The 17,038-nt window shown below is 38.7% G+C and overlaps 1 protein-coding gene across 5 annotated transcripts in view; it reads right to left on the reverse strand.

Annotated features, from left to right (window-relative positions):
* The window catches only part of NRP1 (neuropilin 1), a 132,449-nt gene that overhangs the window by 20,138 nt on the left and 95,273 nt on the right, over positions 1 to 17,038 (reverse strand). For 3 of the 5 annotated variants that reach the window (XM_006911362.2, XM_015588936.1, XM_015588938.2), the window contains exons 9-11: positions 9,584 to 9,915; positions 4,972 to 5,116; positions 1,592 to 1,696 (exon numbers count right to left, since the gene is read on the reverse strand). In XM_006911362.2, the coding sequence (XP_006911424.1) occupies positions 1,592 to 1,696; positions 4,972 to 5,116; positions 9,584 to 9,915 (582 nt within the window). The remainder of the gene's footprint in view (positions 1 to 1,591; positions 1,697 to 4,971; positions 5,117 to 9,583; positions 9,916 to 17,038) is intronic. The other 2 variants (XM_006911363.2, XM_015588937.1) reach the window with 1 other exon arrangement.

The raw sequence follows: 17,038 nt of genomic DNA on the forward strand, positions 1-17,038 counted from the left end.
GCCCTATTTCATTCAAAGGCTTCAGTTTCAATTGATTCAGTCATGAACTGAGGCAAAAATGAGAAGGTTGGTTGTTCTGATATGAGGAGTAAATCTGAGGCTTTGTTCTAATCAATATTAACTGACCACTTTAGGGTATATAAAGAAAAGAATCCTCTTCACAAGAGGGTAATTGAAAAGGGTATCCAATGATGACTACAGTCATTCCTTTTCATGAGGAATTTCACTACGGATGTATGACAGGGTCTGCAAAAAGCCTGAGGTTTGTGGCAGTGTTTACAGGCAACCTGGGGAAGGTTCCACGGGACCTGGATCATAGAATCGTATTCTGTTTTTAACATCAGCTGTCAGGTTTTCAGCTCGAACTTAACTTCTTAAAGAGAAAATGCCGCTGCATTAATTAGAGTAATTTTTTTGTGGTTTGTGGCTACTTATTACAAGCTTTGTTTCAAAAGCCCATAGCGATGTAACATTTATTGGCTATTCGAATGTAAGTGATTATCCTGGAAATTTGCAGGGAGGCCACCTCAGGAGGTGAGATTTAAATGTGCAGAGTTCTCTCACTCGATCAGAGGAAAGCTTTCGAAGTAATTGGAAATGTACTTTGGGACATTTCCTTCCAGATTTTACACGAACGCATTGGCCAATAACATGGCACTATTATGAAGTTACATGGTAACACCTTCGGTTTCACCCATGGAAGTTAATTATGTGGGATCTCTGAGTCCTTTCTGGGTGAAAATACAGACCTGCATCTAAGGGCTCATGTTTAACCTAAAATGAGAGTCAGATGCTATATGAAACTACATTTTGACCTGGGTAGCAAAGGTCCCACAGTACCTTTTGCAACAATAGGGTGAAAATCCTAGTGCCTTGGCCAGTTTCTAAATGGTGCAATCCCATTCCTCACTTGCCCAACATTTCCTCTGACATTCCAAGTGAAAGAGAAGGTCACTTTCTAGCTTTTAGGGTTTTAGAATATTACAGAGTAATATTCTGAATTAATTAGTGAGGCATTTGGCACACACCGTCCCTGATATATTTGCTAGTCACTGGTAATGTGAAATGACAACTAATTCTGCCTTTGTAAATTTTAATGTAAAGTGGTTTATAAAATTCTAACTTAAAAGTTGCATTTCAAATATAAGCCTAATTTCATCAATTAGTTGGATAAACGTTCCACTGAAAACATTTTTATCCTCATTAAAAAATGAAAATAAACGTTCTAAGGCATGTGGTTATGTGCATGTGTTATGGGGGCGGGTGGTGTGAAGATGAGGATCCGTTAAGGACGATTAGCCATGGAGAAATTCTTATTCAATTAATCCTAGTCTTGGCTCTGAAAATGGCTAAAATCATTGTTTCAAATGGCTGTGGCTATTAGGAACAAGCCGTTTACATGGATGACATGAGGAAATGAAGATGCACATGTTCTGGCAAGGCCACCTCTGTTGCTGGGGCAGTTTTGCCACCACCCTGATGCTCACCTCCCGGAGGAGTTACACAAACACAAACAGGCATTAACTAGCTGGTCTCAATGACAGCATGAACTGAAATGGCACAGCAATGAGATGGAAGATGGTTTCTGCACCTGTGAGCTGGAAGTCATCACCTGTTCCGCTGTGGCAGTTGGCCTGGTCATCGTCACACTCATCCACTAGGTTCCCATTGGGAGTGGTCGGTCCAGCTGTAGGTGCTGGAACAAGATCCAAGGATTATTATCTCACACCTCTGAAGTGTATTCTCAAGCCTCTGGCTGTTGAATCTGCTAATATTTTTGCAGGAAACTCTAATCTGTGACAAGAAGGCCAGGAGCATGGTTTACCTCTCTTTCGAGAGCTAAATAGGCTTGGATTTTGCAGAATCTATTGGAGACAGCTTTATTTTGGTATTTGGTCCATATCTGCTGAATAGAGTTGGCTGCCTTAGCATTTTTTTACATTGTTATCTACATAAACTTCCTTTTTCTGAAAAGTTCTTGAATTTTCACTGGTTATTTATTCATGAACCTGAAGTTAGATAATAGAGATATTGCTTGATAATAGAGATATTGGTTTTCCTTTCATTTTAAGGTGCTAGAGAACTCGCTTGCCATGAATTCTTTTATATTCTTAGAACTTACTAAATTTGCTAAGTTCATATTATAATTTTTCCCCAAAAGAGAGTCCCAATATTCACCATTCACTTTTAGTATGATATTGTTTTGTTTTGTTTTGTTTTTAGGAGTGACTCCATTTCCATCAACCTCTGATCTCTGCCCAGAGCAGGTGTCTGAGAGGACTTGCTTAGATATCCTGTACTTTAGCTTACTGTATTCTAACTCCCAGTGGACAACATTCCACTGCTGGCAGGTATTCCCATATCTTTAAGTTTGTAGATGAAAGGTATCCAACATTAATCAAAGACTGCTTTTGAAGTTCTTTAAATTTAGTTTGGTCTTTTTTTTCCCAGCCTGTTACTCATTTTTGCAATCTGTTTAATATTTTACAGTTTTCGGTATTACATTTCACTTTATGAGACTGGAGATAATGTACAGTTCTCTTGATGTTTGAGAAGCAGACAAGGTGCTGGGAGCAGAATCTCATTCTCTAAGAGGTTCTGGCCGGTAGGAATGTGCTGGTAACTGCTGCTTTCTCAATAAAAACTTGACATTTTTTGTTATTGTGCTTAAGTACCGAGCAAAGTTATGACAAATGTGGAAATGTAGCTAGTTTCAACTTTCTCAACTCTCCAAAAGCACACAGCAATAATAACTAGGAAATTAGCACATACAGATATTGCACACACCATTTAGACATACAGTCTACACTTCGTAAAATGCATACACAAATATTCCTGCTCTACTTATTGCTCTCACTGAATTAATAGAATCCTTTCTGTCAATCCAGATGCTAGTTTTCACTAAGCTGCCCTTTCTCTTGATACTGTGCCACTTTTAAGTATTTTAAACTGTCTCTTCATCTTGCTGGTTTTTTTTGCATTCCTTATGGTTTTTACAAAGGACGGGTTCCATGTTGGAAGTGGCCCAGGGTGGTACTAAGATTAAATTGAAAATAGTAGACAGTGAATGTTTTTTATGCCTAATTTTAATACTTGAAAATATTTTATTTTTTGTGGTTCTCTAATTGTTTCTTAAATATAATGCTAGCCCAAAACAGGGTGGACGATAAGGGTCGGCTGGGCTGTACCATATTCCTTTCTGCATCCCTCTAGGTATCTTCTGAAGAACAAGGCACAAAGTAGATATTTAGTAAGGCCTGTTAATCAAGCTAAGGACAAAGGAAAGCACTTCTTTTTACCAATCACGTTAAAAGCTTTGACATTACTTTCCCGGATGTTGGTTTCTCACATGGCTGTGGGCAACTTCCTCGCTTCTGTGAGAGCTTAGAAACATCTGTAGCAAATCCCTTCACCAACAATTTCTACCACACTACAGAGTTGACACTGGCAAACAGCCACAAATCTCAGTCTTTTCAAGCGTCCATTAATTCCACCTCCTAAATCAGTGTTGCTTCCCAGAAACCAGGCTAAAGACCTGCCTTATAGCAGCACACTCCTTTTTCCAGATGACCACATTTCTCAGTAAATTGAACGAACGTGTCTGCAGTTGGCTCAATCATCCCTTCTTTTTCTTGGCATCTTTGCCAAGGCCCTGGCACATGGGCATTCTTGGTCTGTGTTGATAGTGCCTGGGTAATTCAGAGGTCTGAGACATGACTACAGATATAGAAACAGCTACACAATAAAGAATGGGAGATAATGGCCTGCTTTTAAATAAACACATAGAAAAGTAGCTATGAATTATTCACTAGTATAGTGATTCATAGTTTAACATTACTTAGTGCATAAGAAAAGTTTTACATTTAATGTGCTCAGGAATGTAATTACAATTGAGTAGCTGAAAATACACATAATTTTGAAACCACAAGAAGGTGATATTAAAAAAGCATTCTTCAAAACAATTATGAGCATATGCTCAATTGATTAACATCTGGGTACCAACAATAGCCACTCTTTGAGCTAACCTGGAGAAAGACCTTTATGAGGATGGAAAAATTGGTAGAGGTTACTCATTTTTGCCCAAATCTAAGGCAGATGGGAATTCTAATGCACAAACGCATGAAATGGAACAATAAGCAACCATCATTTTTTTTTTCCAAACATTCATGTTATTTATTATGTGATAAAAAAAAGCTGAGGAGAGAATGGTTTTGAGATCAGTGTGGGAACTGAATTTGTCCTTGATATGACCTTCATATGATAACCTAAGTTCATGAAGTAACATCCTTAAACAGACCTCTGTTCATTCACATATGTTATTTTATGTAAAGTTTTATGTCTGCAGCAGCCTAAGAAATTCATCCAGGAGAATGTCTTGATGTTTCAGTCTGTCAAATACTGCTTCCTGCTGGTATCTGAATGGTAGTCAACATCACCTACAGAAATCTGGATCAGACATAGACTTCCCAACAACACTAAAAAAGTCAAAGGAATAGGTGGTTGCTGGGGGCTAGGGGAGGGGGAAGTAGGTGGGAAACTGCTTAATGGGTAAGGGGTTTTACTTTGGAGTGATGGAAATGTTTTGGAACTAGATCGAGGTAGTGGTGGTGTAAATAATTATGCATGTACTAAACACCACTGAACTGTTTAAAATGGTGGATTTTATGTCATGTGATTTCACTTCAAAAAATTATTATTTTTTAAATCGATAGAGACAACCCCACAGAATCTGAAGACAGTTATGCAAACAACCAAGACAAAAGTAGAATTCTAAACGTGCTGTTTTGCAGATTAAAATGTTCTAGAATATGCTAGAATGTTGAGCCTAATAGACTGGCAGGCAGAGAGAGATGCAGAATTACCTAGGGGAAAAGGTAGCAGTTTGTGACAGTACCATTAGGGGCATAAATACATGAAAAGGAAACAAACAAAGAAACAAAAACTAGAAGTCACTCTGGAAATTGTAATTACCTTCCACTTCACAGCCCAGTAGCTCCATTCTTAGTCCTAGGCCACCATGAGTGGCTCTCTCAGGGTAGATCCTGATGAATCGTGTGGGAAGAGGTGGAAAAGTTCGTAGCTCAGGTGTATCATAGTTGCTGTTGCCTTCAAAAGACTGTGAAGTATGAAAAACACCAGTTATTAATAAAACCTCTCTTTTGGCAGAAGAGCCTCTCCTCGGGATTCTTATAGGGCAGGGGCATAGGGCTCATTCTACCACTTTGTAAGTGGCGGACATTGTTTTCATAAATGAGAAAGGAAAAAAAAAACAATTAAACCTTCTCTAAGAAGTGACAGATGTCACTTCTCAGAAACTAGAGTACACGCTGAAGCTATACCTGAAGCTTTAATGAGACACATTTTTAAATGATATGCTGGGAGAATTGTGCCTAGGAGAGGTGACACTTTTACCACTTCCTTGAGGTGGAAGATGGTAACTCAGGAAGAGAACTTGCCATTTTTCAGAGCTTATAATAGACATCGCATTTTCAATAACTATCCCTGACACATTTTCTTAAATGAGCAGATATTCTAGGAGAGAGACAAATTAAATTCCTGAAGGAAGAGATAGTAAATTTAATGTAGTGCAAATGCTGTTTATTCAAGAACTTCAGTACGCCAACCACTTGAAATTGCTGTTTGCTTAAGCAGTTCCACCAGTCGGAGGCCACCAGTTGGAGGCATTTGTAGATAAAAGACCTTCTCATCTCAGGAAGGGATCAAGAGTCCTGACTGTTAAGTGATGTTCTGATGCCTCGTTGAATTGCATCTCTTTGTCAAGTGCATTCCTAACTTGAAGTCACCATGACATTTTTTTAGGAGATAGGCTACCCAGTGCTGGAGCTGCTCTTCAATTATTTTATTGCCCTTTTTACATTGACTGGAAAGTCAACATCCTTTAGAGGAATCATAAGAAAATGGGAGTATGACTAGACTTGCTTTCTTTTTCAAGAAATGAGTAACCTTCCTATATCCTCTTTTCCCAACACCATTCTTAATCCTGTCCGAACAGAAGGGGAAGAAGATTAGAAAACTCATATTGCTTTATCTCTGGATGTGCCCTTTTTATATATAAAACATCCTGTGATATTTACTGGTGAAAGGTATTGTTCTAAGTGCTTAATATATATTAATTCATTTAATCCTCAAGACAGCTCCATGATATAGGTTCTATTATTACCCTCATTTTACAGAAGAGGCCTTGAGAGGTCAAGCAATTGGCCCACGGTTATATGTAAGGCAAGTGGCAGAGCCAGGATTCAAACTTAGGCAGTCTGACTGGTTTCCTTCACTACTACACTGCTACAATGCCTCTGCCCTTAGAAATAATCTAGTCTAACCTCCTCATTTTAACACATGAAAACGCTGAGGTCCAGAAGATAAGGTCTTTGCCCAAGGCCGCACATTTAGTTTCATTAATTTTTCTTTAAATGTATTGCAGTTTGGGCTACCAAAACTGGTGGATCAAACTGAGTGGATGGCTAGCCCCAGGCCATGTCAGTCAAGAGTGGGAACCACGCCCAATAGTTGGGTCATAAAGCAGCTAAAGAAGCGATCATCCCGTGGTGGCAATATCATGGCAAAATGGCACACATGTAAGAGAAGACAGATTGGGTAGGTTGTGACGTGTCTAGGGTTTTCCAAGTTCTAGAAGTAAATTAATTGGTCTTTTCCAACTCAGAAAAGCTTCCAGGAATCTCAAAGTACATGGCTAACGTAGACCTGCTTCTTCCAATTAAGGTTTCCTTCTATTATTTTCAAAAGTAAATTCCCTTTTGAGCAGGGTTCTGTACTCTTGATAGAACTGCAGTTGCTGCCAGTAATTGAGAATCTGACATATATTATTGTTAAGCCCAATTAAATGTTGTCAGTAAGATACTAATTATGGTGAAAATAGCATTACTACACATGCAGCTTCTGTCTACATTAACATAGCTCCAACAATCACAGGAGAAAAGCACTCATATCTACGGAATCTCACGTTCTACTGCTAATTTTAACCTGAGCAAAGAATTAGCACAATGTAAATACATTATAAAAGCTGTCAGCGATGAGCTGGGAAGAATATTAGCAATGAAGGACCATATGGAACTAGGCTACCTTTGCTAGCATATGATTGTTTATGAAACATCTGTGTCCTTTTACTACTCTTGTTTTAGAAGATGAGGGCCTTGAGTATTTAGATCTATCTGCTCCTGAAAAGTCTAGTTAATTCAAAGACTCTGATATACCTTGTCCGTCATGCACTATTTGAGGGGAAGCAGTGAGGAGAGGGTATAGAGGGTTTTAAATCCATCAAAGTGCTGTTTTATTTCACAAAACAGTACTCCTTTTACTGTTACATCCTAAGCAGGTAACATTCATTTGCAAGTTTAAATATACTATGTTTTAAATATCTTTATACAATTTAGAAATATGTACTGCTCCTAAACTGAAGGTTTTACCAGTTTCCTTGTTCATCTTTAAGATTTTATTCCTGGGAAAGGGCATTTAGGGATCACAGATTAGGCTCTGTGTAAACAGCTTAGAATTTTTCAGGGTTTTAAATATAAGAAGATGATAATGATTGATAGAATCATATTTTAGGAATAAAATTGAACACATTTAACCAATCGTGCATGGAGTTGTTCTGTTAAAATTGAAAACTGTGTGTTGGCATCTTGTGGAATTCTATACGTTATGTATTACAATAGAGCGAAAGATAGCTTTAGACTTGATTACAGATGGTGGATTGCATAACAAAGGGAAGCATATGATGCATCCTATCCAGAGCATATGGTAATCTGTTTTCTGTCTCTCTTAGAACCCTAGTGTTGAAGAACATGTCACAACAGCACACCCTGCCATGCGACAGCAGCTCCAGGAAGTTGTTGATTTGCAGCATATTCACACGTTGTGCTAGAGGCACAGGCTTACTACCCCTCAGAGAAGACTGGCTCTTAGGGAGAACTCCAGTTTCTGATGTTTATTTTACTTTTTCTTTCATCAAAACAAGAGGGGGCAGACATAAAAGGGAAAATGAAATGGACACAAGAAAGAAAGTAGCTGCACACAGATGATAAAAACACTGGAAATATCTTAGAAACCACAAGTTAACAAGGGGTGAAATGAGAGAGGGATTTTTACGTTTCTGACAGCATCATCCCTGTTGGTGGCTGACCAGCAGCCAGTGGGGGACAGGGCAGTCTCTGCAGAGCCCCACATCTGGACAGAGTAGGAGCTGGCTGCACTGCCCAGCATTTGTTTTCTGCCTGCAATGCCTTTGCCTGAGTCACTATATTAAGCCACATTCCTACACTTGCTCAGAGTAGGAGCAAGGCTAACACTCCCTCCAATTAACTAGAATCTTCTTTTCATAAAAGGAGTAGGTCCTGGGCTAAGTGGGGATGGGAAGGCTGGGACCAAAAGACCAGTTGTGTTGGGTATGAGAAGTATCTTCAGCCGAATGCAATTCCCATAGTTCATACAAACTGAACGTCTGTGGGTTGTTACTTATTTTAATCTCAAACTAGCTTCCTGGCCACCCATTCTTTCCCAGTTGGCATTGTGTACTCAGGAAATACAAATAAATCTAACAATCGGCTCAAGTAAAACGTAATCACTAAAGAATATCTGTTTCGTTAAAAAATATTATACCGTGTGTTCTGGTGAATGTTGGGATATTTTTATATTGAGATTCTTTTCTCTTTTCACTGAATCATCGAGAGCCAACTGCATTTTGAAAGGTTCCAATGCAGAAAAAATATACTTAACCATCACTTACAATAGCTAAAAGTAGAAGCAACTCAAGTGTCCATTAATGAATGAACTGATAAACAAAATGTGAAATATTATTCAGCCTTCAAAAAGAAGGAAATTCTGACACAGACTACAACATGGATGAACCTTGAAGACATTATGCTAAGTGAAATAAGCCAGTCACAAAAGGACATATATTGTATGATTCCACTTATATGAGGCACCTAGAGTAGTCAAATTCATAGAGATAGAAAGTAGAATAGTGGTTGCCAGGGGCCAGGGGAGAGGGAAAATGGGAGTTATTGCTTAATGAGTACAGATTTTCAGTTTTGAAAAATAAGGAAGTTCTGGAGCTTAGTTGCACAACAATATAAATATGCTTAACATTGCTGAACTGAACATCTGAAATGGTTAAGATGGTAAATATTATGTTATGTGTATATCATCACAATTAAAAGTTTAAAATGATATACTTTAGAGGGATGGGTGACAGACAGGAAAGGGGAAAGGCTAACTGATGGGTTAGAATATGCAGAGAGATTTTTGAGTTCCTACTGGATTGTTGCTGTCAATCCCCTGATCCCCTGATCCCTAAGTAAGAGAGAAAAAGGTAACCAGCAACGCAGTTCTTTCCCATGTTAATCTCAGATATCACTTTCTGTACCTCAAACCTGTCTGCCCTAGAATTGGGGATCTTACTAACACCTCCACACCCCTCCACTGGTCTCACTGTTGAAAAGAAATAAATCTCGCTTCCTCGGGAGAACACTGGGGGTATTTGATTTAAGTCAAGGACTTGGGGAAGGATTTCCTCCGGAAGCTGCTCTCTGCTCCTGGACCTCACCTTAGCCTTGCGCTTGCTGTCATCCATGATCATTTTCCAGTCCGAGCCATTGTTGCTATACCCGATCTTGAATTTCCTCATGGACACCTTATTCTCCCGGTGTTTCCCACCCTGGATGATGATGCCCCTCACAATCTTCTCCTCTCCCAGGTCCACTTGGAGCCACTCATTTATGTATGACTGAGGTCCGGGCGGCAGTACCCAGCCAGAGCGACTGGTCACGAGGCGGATGTTTTCAGGCATCCAGCTCCTCTCCCCTTGGTTTGACGCTGTAATCTGGGAGTCAGAAATAAGTCCAGATACCATGCCCAACATTCCGGAGCAAGGGTAATCTAAAGGGTGGAACAAAATAAATAATGTAAAATGATTTTCTAGAGGTCTCCATGCTTAGAGAGAGAATACAACATATTGAACAAAAAGAGCATCTGTACCCATGCGTACAAATGTTTAAATTTCTTCATCATTTGACATTAAACTGGAGTCTTCCACCCTCAAACCTTTCTCCCACTCTTTTAGAACCCCTCTCCCTACATTACATTCTAATAAATAAAATCTTCAATAAGAACATACATTTCCCCCTTTTTGAGTTTTTCCAAGGCAATGAACAACATCATAGATCTTTTTATATCTTCTACAGCAGCCCGAGTAGCTTCTGAGAGTAAGGAGAGTATCAATCATTGATTAATTGATTAGTAGCTTAAAAACAAAATGTTCAACACTTGAATTGTTCTCCTTTCAAAATTGTACATTTCAATCAAGGACATGCACACGAAGTAATAATAACCTATTTTTTTTCTTTGAAAAAACTCAATTTTGCCTAATATAATAAAAAATTAGCCTAAAAATATAACCATCTTAAGAGGCAGGTATCTAATACAATTAAGCTATGTCTATCTTATCAGCCGAATTTTAAGAATTAATGACGGATACTTTCCACATGAACTGACATACAGTTCACATCATGTCATTCCTTTATTCAAATAGTCAGTGCCTGCTCATTAGGAGTTATGCATGTACTTTCAGCTGAGCATGCCAGACCTTCCACAGAGGCAACTGGAATGAAGAACCTCCTCCTCTGGAAAGGGAAGTGGGGGCGGGGGGCTTTCTCTCATTCTGTTCCCTCCACTAGGAATTCCCCACCATCTTGTCCTTCCCACTATCTGCACCACTTAAAGTCTTGACTCGTTTTCAAATGCTACGCCACTTATTCAGTTTTCCTGATCTCTCCAACTAGCCGTGGCTTTCCTTTTCTGGAGGTCTTCATAGTACTTAGTTTGCATTTCTCATATACTGATGATCATATTCCGTTCCTTGGATTACTGCTATTTGCCTCCTCACAGTTTAAGTTCTCTGAGGGCATGAACCAGGGCATATTTAAAAATTTTCTATGACTCCTTGTATTTGCTGAACAAATATTTGTTGAATGAATCAACTTATTAACACATTAAAAGGCAGCTGCCTATTTCCCAAGCACCTCTTCCTGTAATTCAGCCACAGTATTTGCTCCAGGCTGGGATCTGGAAACCAAGAATGAATTCAATAGGGATTAAAAAAAGATTTACAAAATCTATTTTACTGGGGGACTATGAAATTATGGTGTTAAAAATAGAAATCACATTTTTGGTCACTGCGGTCACACCTGCCTGATTCAAAATTGGCTTTTTTATAAAGAAAATGTTTAGCTGGTAATGAGGACCAGATGTTACCATTTGGAGAAAAACACAATTAACTTAAATATTGTAAGGAGAGCAGAACTTTTACCAGATTAATGTCCTTTCTCTAATGCAGAGCTGGCTCAGGCGCAGTTTACAATCTACAAACGTAGCACTGCCCAACCCCCATTCAGCCAACGGGTCCATGGAGCACAGTTAGACTGTCATTCCTTCTGTATGTCTGCTTCATCCAAAAAGAACAATAAAGAGGAAACTTGATCTGCCTTTGACTGAAAACTATGTAATTCTTTTAGCAATGATTAGGAGAAAACATGTTAATAATTCAAGGTTTGAATAAGATGCTAGGATTTAACTTTGTTCTTCCATAGTAGGCTGGCTCAGATATGCTTTAGTCTGGCTAGATGTCAAATCCTTTGGAAATAGTGTTGCCAGATTTAGCAAACAAACAATCAGACAAAAACAACAAAACAAGAAACAGGATGCCAAACTAAATTAGAATTTCAGACAAACAAGAAATATATATTTTTTTTTGTATAAGTATGTCCCAAATATTGCATGGGATAAAACATTATTTGTCATTTATCTGCATGACATTTAACTGGCAACCCTGTATTTTATTTTATTTTTTTTAGCAACCTTGTTTGCTAAGCTTAAAACCAATTCTGGATGGGAAGGAGAGATGAGTTCTGTGATGGGGGATTGAGATGGTTATTTTCACTGATACTATTTTACAATAAAGTCTCTGTATTTAGTTTTAATGGGAAAACTGAGATATACTGATAAATCAAATATCATTTAACCAGTTTCAAAGAATGAGAAGGTAATAACTGCATTTGATGGGAGAACCGGAATAAGCATAATTCAATATTCCTTTAATGACTCAGAAAGTATCTTTAGATGGTGTGGTGCCTGAGATCATCACTGAGAACCTTTAATTAACATAGAAACACACTAACGTGTGCAGAAGCATCGGTAATACACTTCTGGTTAACAAATACAAGTTTGTAGTGTGTTTTCATAAGCAGTAAACTTCCAAGATTAATTTCACAAATTTCCATCTTTGCCAAAATGATGGAAGTATGCTTTGTTAGAATAATAAAAGTGTTCCTTTGTCAATCACCTATAAAGCAAAATGGCTTGCTACAATCTTGTTTATATCTCTATATGGTGACACATTGTCGTATACTCTAGATTTTCCAGGATTACTAGTTTTAAAAAATACTGAGTACAAAAATTACATTAAAACTTGGGACTCTAGTCAAGTGATGTAGTCATGTGGTAGCTTTTAATTCAATAGTTTTTAAAATCCAGAATGAATTTAAACTTGCCTACTCAAGAGAAGAGGGTCAAATTTTGAGATCCATCATGTTTCTCAGAAGGCACGAATAAAACTGCATCCATTCATTCAAAAGTAAGTGCACTGAGCACTTAACTATGCTCTGGACATGCAGGACACAATAGAAAATCAGGCACATATGGCCCCTGCTGTCATGGGTCTTCTAGTCCAGCGGGAACACTTGTTCTTCTTTGATCAGTCTCCACTACAAGGCGATCATGGCCTCTAAAAGAAAGTTGTCTGCTTCTGAGACCAAGAAGCAAACACTGTTATTGTCTCACTATAGTTTCTACTGGCTGGGGCATATTCTAGGTTCAATTTATTGAGCATCACGTACTAGGTACCATTTAGTGAGCACTTACTCTAAACCAGATGTGTTACAAACATTCTTTCATTGAATCCTAATTATAGCTGAATTAAGGTTAATTTTACTGACTATGAAATGAAGATCAGAGGGACTAAATGTCTTACCCGTGGTCACACATTCACTAATTGAACAGTCTAGAGCCACACCTGGACTGTCTGTGGACCTTCTGTCCAGTGACCATGATTACAACATGCTGGCCTCTCCAAAAACATGTCTCGATCAGTTATTTGGAGATTATAACTGTCTTATTGGAGAGAAAGTAACTAAAATTAATTAGTGGTCACGATTAACAAGCTAGCCCTAGGAGCCTAAAAGCAGCATCTTATTTGAAAAAAAAAAAAGGCTACTTAAAATAGTTGTAAAATAGAATACATGTGAAAATATGTTATTTTAGACATCTATGTTTAAATAGGTCATTTAACTATTTTTAAAAATCCAAAAATTATTTGCTTTTTCTTACATGTGAAGACTTACACTATAAGAATTTACTCTCAGAGAAATCCTTGTGAAAATGAAAATAGAGCATTTCAGATTTAAGGATTTTATTTAACTAAAAGAAGAGCCTGGACATTTAGAGTTCAGACAAATACATTTGGAGTCTTTATGAAGTTTATTCTGGCTTGATCTCGAATGGTCTTATTTCTACAAATTTATGAATAGCCTCTCAAATCTGTAATGCTTAGAAAACGACCTAGAAGTTTTTCCCATGTAACTACTGATCAAAAATAAAGCCAAGCTTATAACTCATTTTTCAATGTCCTCCTCCAAATATCTTCCACCCAAATCCTGCTTCCAGGGCTTGAATTCTAGACTTAGATCCTAAAACAATAAACACATCTTTTTCTAAAATGGAAATAAATAAAATTTTGGTAAGACATCCAGATGTCAATTTTTACTTTCTAAATTAACTTTACTGTAAACAATGTAGTTCTTTATTTTTCTCTCAGTTTGCTCTCCAAATTGCTTATAATTTCATGGAAAATTGCCCAGGTGTTTTTTGTTGTTGTTTTGTTTGCTTTTTTTTCTTCAAAAGTCAGCATTTTCTTTCTAAAAATAATTATACTAAAGAGGATAAAAATAAAAACAATAGAATTGGTGTTCATGGAGTGAGAAATTAAATGCCCTAAATAGGTATACTAAAATAATATTAAAAGATAGTTCACAGACTTTTAAAAGTTGTTTACTATTAATTACTTTTTGGTGAATCAGTTACTGATTCTGTTTTTGACCTTTTAAACTTATTCTAAAGGTTATGCAGCACTGTTGTTGTTGTTGTTTTTTTAAATAAAGATATTGCAAGGTATTTAAATGAAAAGGAATGCTACTGTGACTGCTATTTACTCCAGAATACAGAGTGCAGTACAGGAAGATAAATGAAATGGACAATTAACAGAAGTACTGATCATCATAGAAATATAGTGCAAATAACAGTCAGACCCATTCTTTTGCTTCCAGCTCTTCCCTGACCTAACGACTTCTTTACCTACGTAGTCTCCCAGTACTGCACCTTCTTCATCAGTGGAAATTGTGGCTTAATGAGACAGAGGGATGTGGGAGTCTCAGATGTTCCTCTTAAAAGGCCTGCACACATGGACTTACTCACCGATGGGCTCACTTGCTCTGTGCTCCAGCACTGGGGCAGCTGTTCAAAAAGCACCAGGGATGTAAGGAAAGGAACTGTGTTGTCTGGCTTCAGGGCGAGGGCTGGAGGGGCAGCTTTCTCCCAGACAGAAGTGCTGGCAGAATCCATTGTTCCTTTGTTGAGCCCTCCCCACTCCCAGGGTATTACACAGGTGAGCACCATATCTGAGTCATTATCAATCTAGCTAACAATGGTTGCCCTGCCCTGGTGATTCTCTGAGACCACCACTCCCCCCTCCACCCTACCTTCAACTTGCAGGCTCACCCAAGCTGCTTCTGGAGGCTTTCCCATACAAATGGCCTGTCTTGGCTCATGCTGTGGACTTTCCTAAAATCTCTCAAAGGTTCATAAAACCCAAACAGGTAGCATTTGGCCTCACTGTGCCCTGTACCTCTCACTGAGCAGCCCCAAGCCTGGGACTAGTGGCAGCTGGCCTCTGTTTGTGACCCGGCCTCTCTAGGCACCTCTAAGCCCAGAGCAGGTGGCAGATTGCTTGGTAGCTCATGCCAGGTGGCCCTGGCCAGGGCATAGGCTGCCTTTGAACTTGACCTGTGGCAGGGCCCCTTCTAGGAGGCTCCAGGACCGGCATGTCCAGTGGCTGGCTGCAGACCGAGTTGGAGCACCATCTGGGGCTGCATCTGAGGACAATGCATGAAAAGGGCACCAGAGTCCCGCTAAAACATATCTTGTTCTGTAGGGTCAGCTCCTCACTGGCCAGTCTTCACAACCAATCAGCCCAAGGGTCGATCCCTTCCCATTGACGTGCAAACAACGAGCAAGGCTCAACTACAACAGGAGGGCACACACAACCCAAATAAGGAACATACCTGGAGCACCCAGCTCAGGTGACCAGAGAAGATTGTGCCACTGGGCCCCATAGCACACCTATCACGTAAGGCTGCTCTATTAAGACCAGGAGACAGAGCAGCCCTGCCCAATACATAGAAACAAACACATGGAGGCAGCCAAAATGGGAAGACAAAAAAACATGTCCCAAATGAAAGAATAAAGCTCCAGGAAAAGAATTAAATAAAATGGAGACAAACAATCTACCAGAGACAGAGTTCAAAACACTGGTTATAAGGATGCTCAATGAGCTTAGGGGAAGAGTAGATGAACTCAGTGAGAAATTTAACAAAGAGCTAGAAAACATAAAAATGGAGATAGAAAATATAAAGAAGAACCAGTCAGAAATGAAGAATGCGATAACTGAAATGATGACTATATTTCTTTGGCATCAACGGTAGATTAAATGAAGCAGAGAATCAAGTCAGCAATTTAGAAGCTAAAGTAGCAGAAAATACCCAAACAGAATAACAATAAGAAAAAAGAATCACCCCCACCCCCCAAAAAAGAGGATAGTTTAAGGGGCCTCTGGGACAAGATCAAGGGTACCAACATTCATATCATAGGAGTACCAGAAGGCCAAGAGAGAGAGTAAGGGATTGAGAGCCTATTTGAAAAAATAATGACAAAAAACTTCCCCAGGAAGCACAGAGAGTCCCAAACAAGATGAACCCAAAGAGGCCCACACAAAGACACTTCATAATTAAATTAAAATGCCAAAGTTTAAAGACAAAGAGAGAATCTTAAAAGCAGAAAGAGAGAAGCAATTAGTTACCTACAAGGGAGCTCCATAAGACTGTCAGCTGATTTCTCAACAGAAACTTTGCAGGCCAGAAGGGATTGACATGAAATATTCAAAGTGATGAAAAGAAAGGACCTACAACCAAGATTACTCTACCAAGCAAACAGAATTGAAGGACTGATAAAGAGCTTCTCAGACAAGAAAAAGCCAAAAGAGTTCATCACCAACAGTATTGTAAGAAATGTTACAGGGACTTCTTGAAGAAGAAGAGGAGGAGGAGGAGGAGGAAGAGGAGGAGGAGGAGGAGAAGAAAGATCAAGAATAATAAAATGGCAATAACTACATATCTAGCAATTACTTTATATGTAAAAGAATTGAATACTCCAATCAAAAGACACAGGGTGGCTGAATGGATAAAAAACCAAGCCCCTTACATATGCTACCTAGAGACTCACTTCAGATCTAAAGACACACACAGACTGAAAATAAAGAAATGGAAAGATGTATTTCATGAAAATGGGGGAAGAAAAGCTTGGGTAGCAATACTTATAGCTATAGATAAAATAGATTTTAAAACAGGCTGTAACAAGAAACAAAGAAGGACTCAGTAATCACACTTCTGAGTATTTAACCAAAGAAACCCAAAACTCTACTTCAAAGGGACATGTGAATCCATATGTTCAATGCAGCATTATTTACAATAGCCAAGATATGGAGGCAACCTGGGTGTCCATCAACAGATGAATGGATAAAGAAGAAGTGGTACATATATACAATGGAATATTGTTCAGCCATAAAAAAGAATAAAATATTACCAACATGCATGTAGCAACACGCATGGACCTAGAG

Source organism: Pteropus alecto, unplaced genomic scaffold (genome assembly GCF_000325575.1).
Source record: "Pteropus alecto unplaced genomic scaffold, ASM32557v1 scaffold204, whole genome shotgun sequence".
NCBI lineage: Eukaryota > Metazoa > Chordata > Mammalia > Chiroptera > Pteropodidae > Pteropus > Pteropus alecto.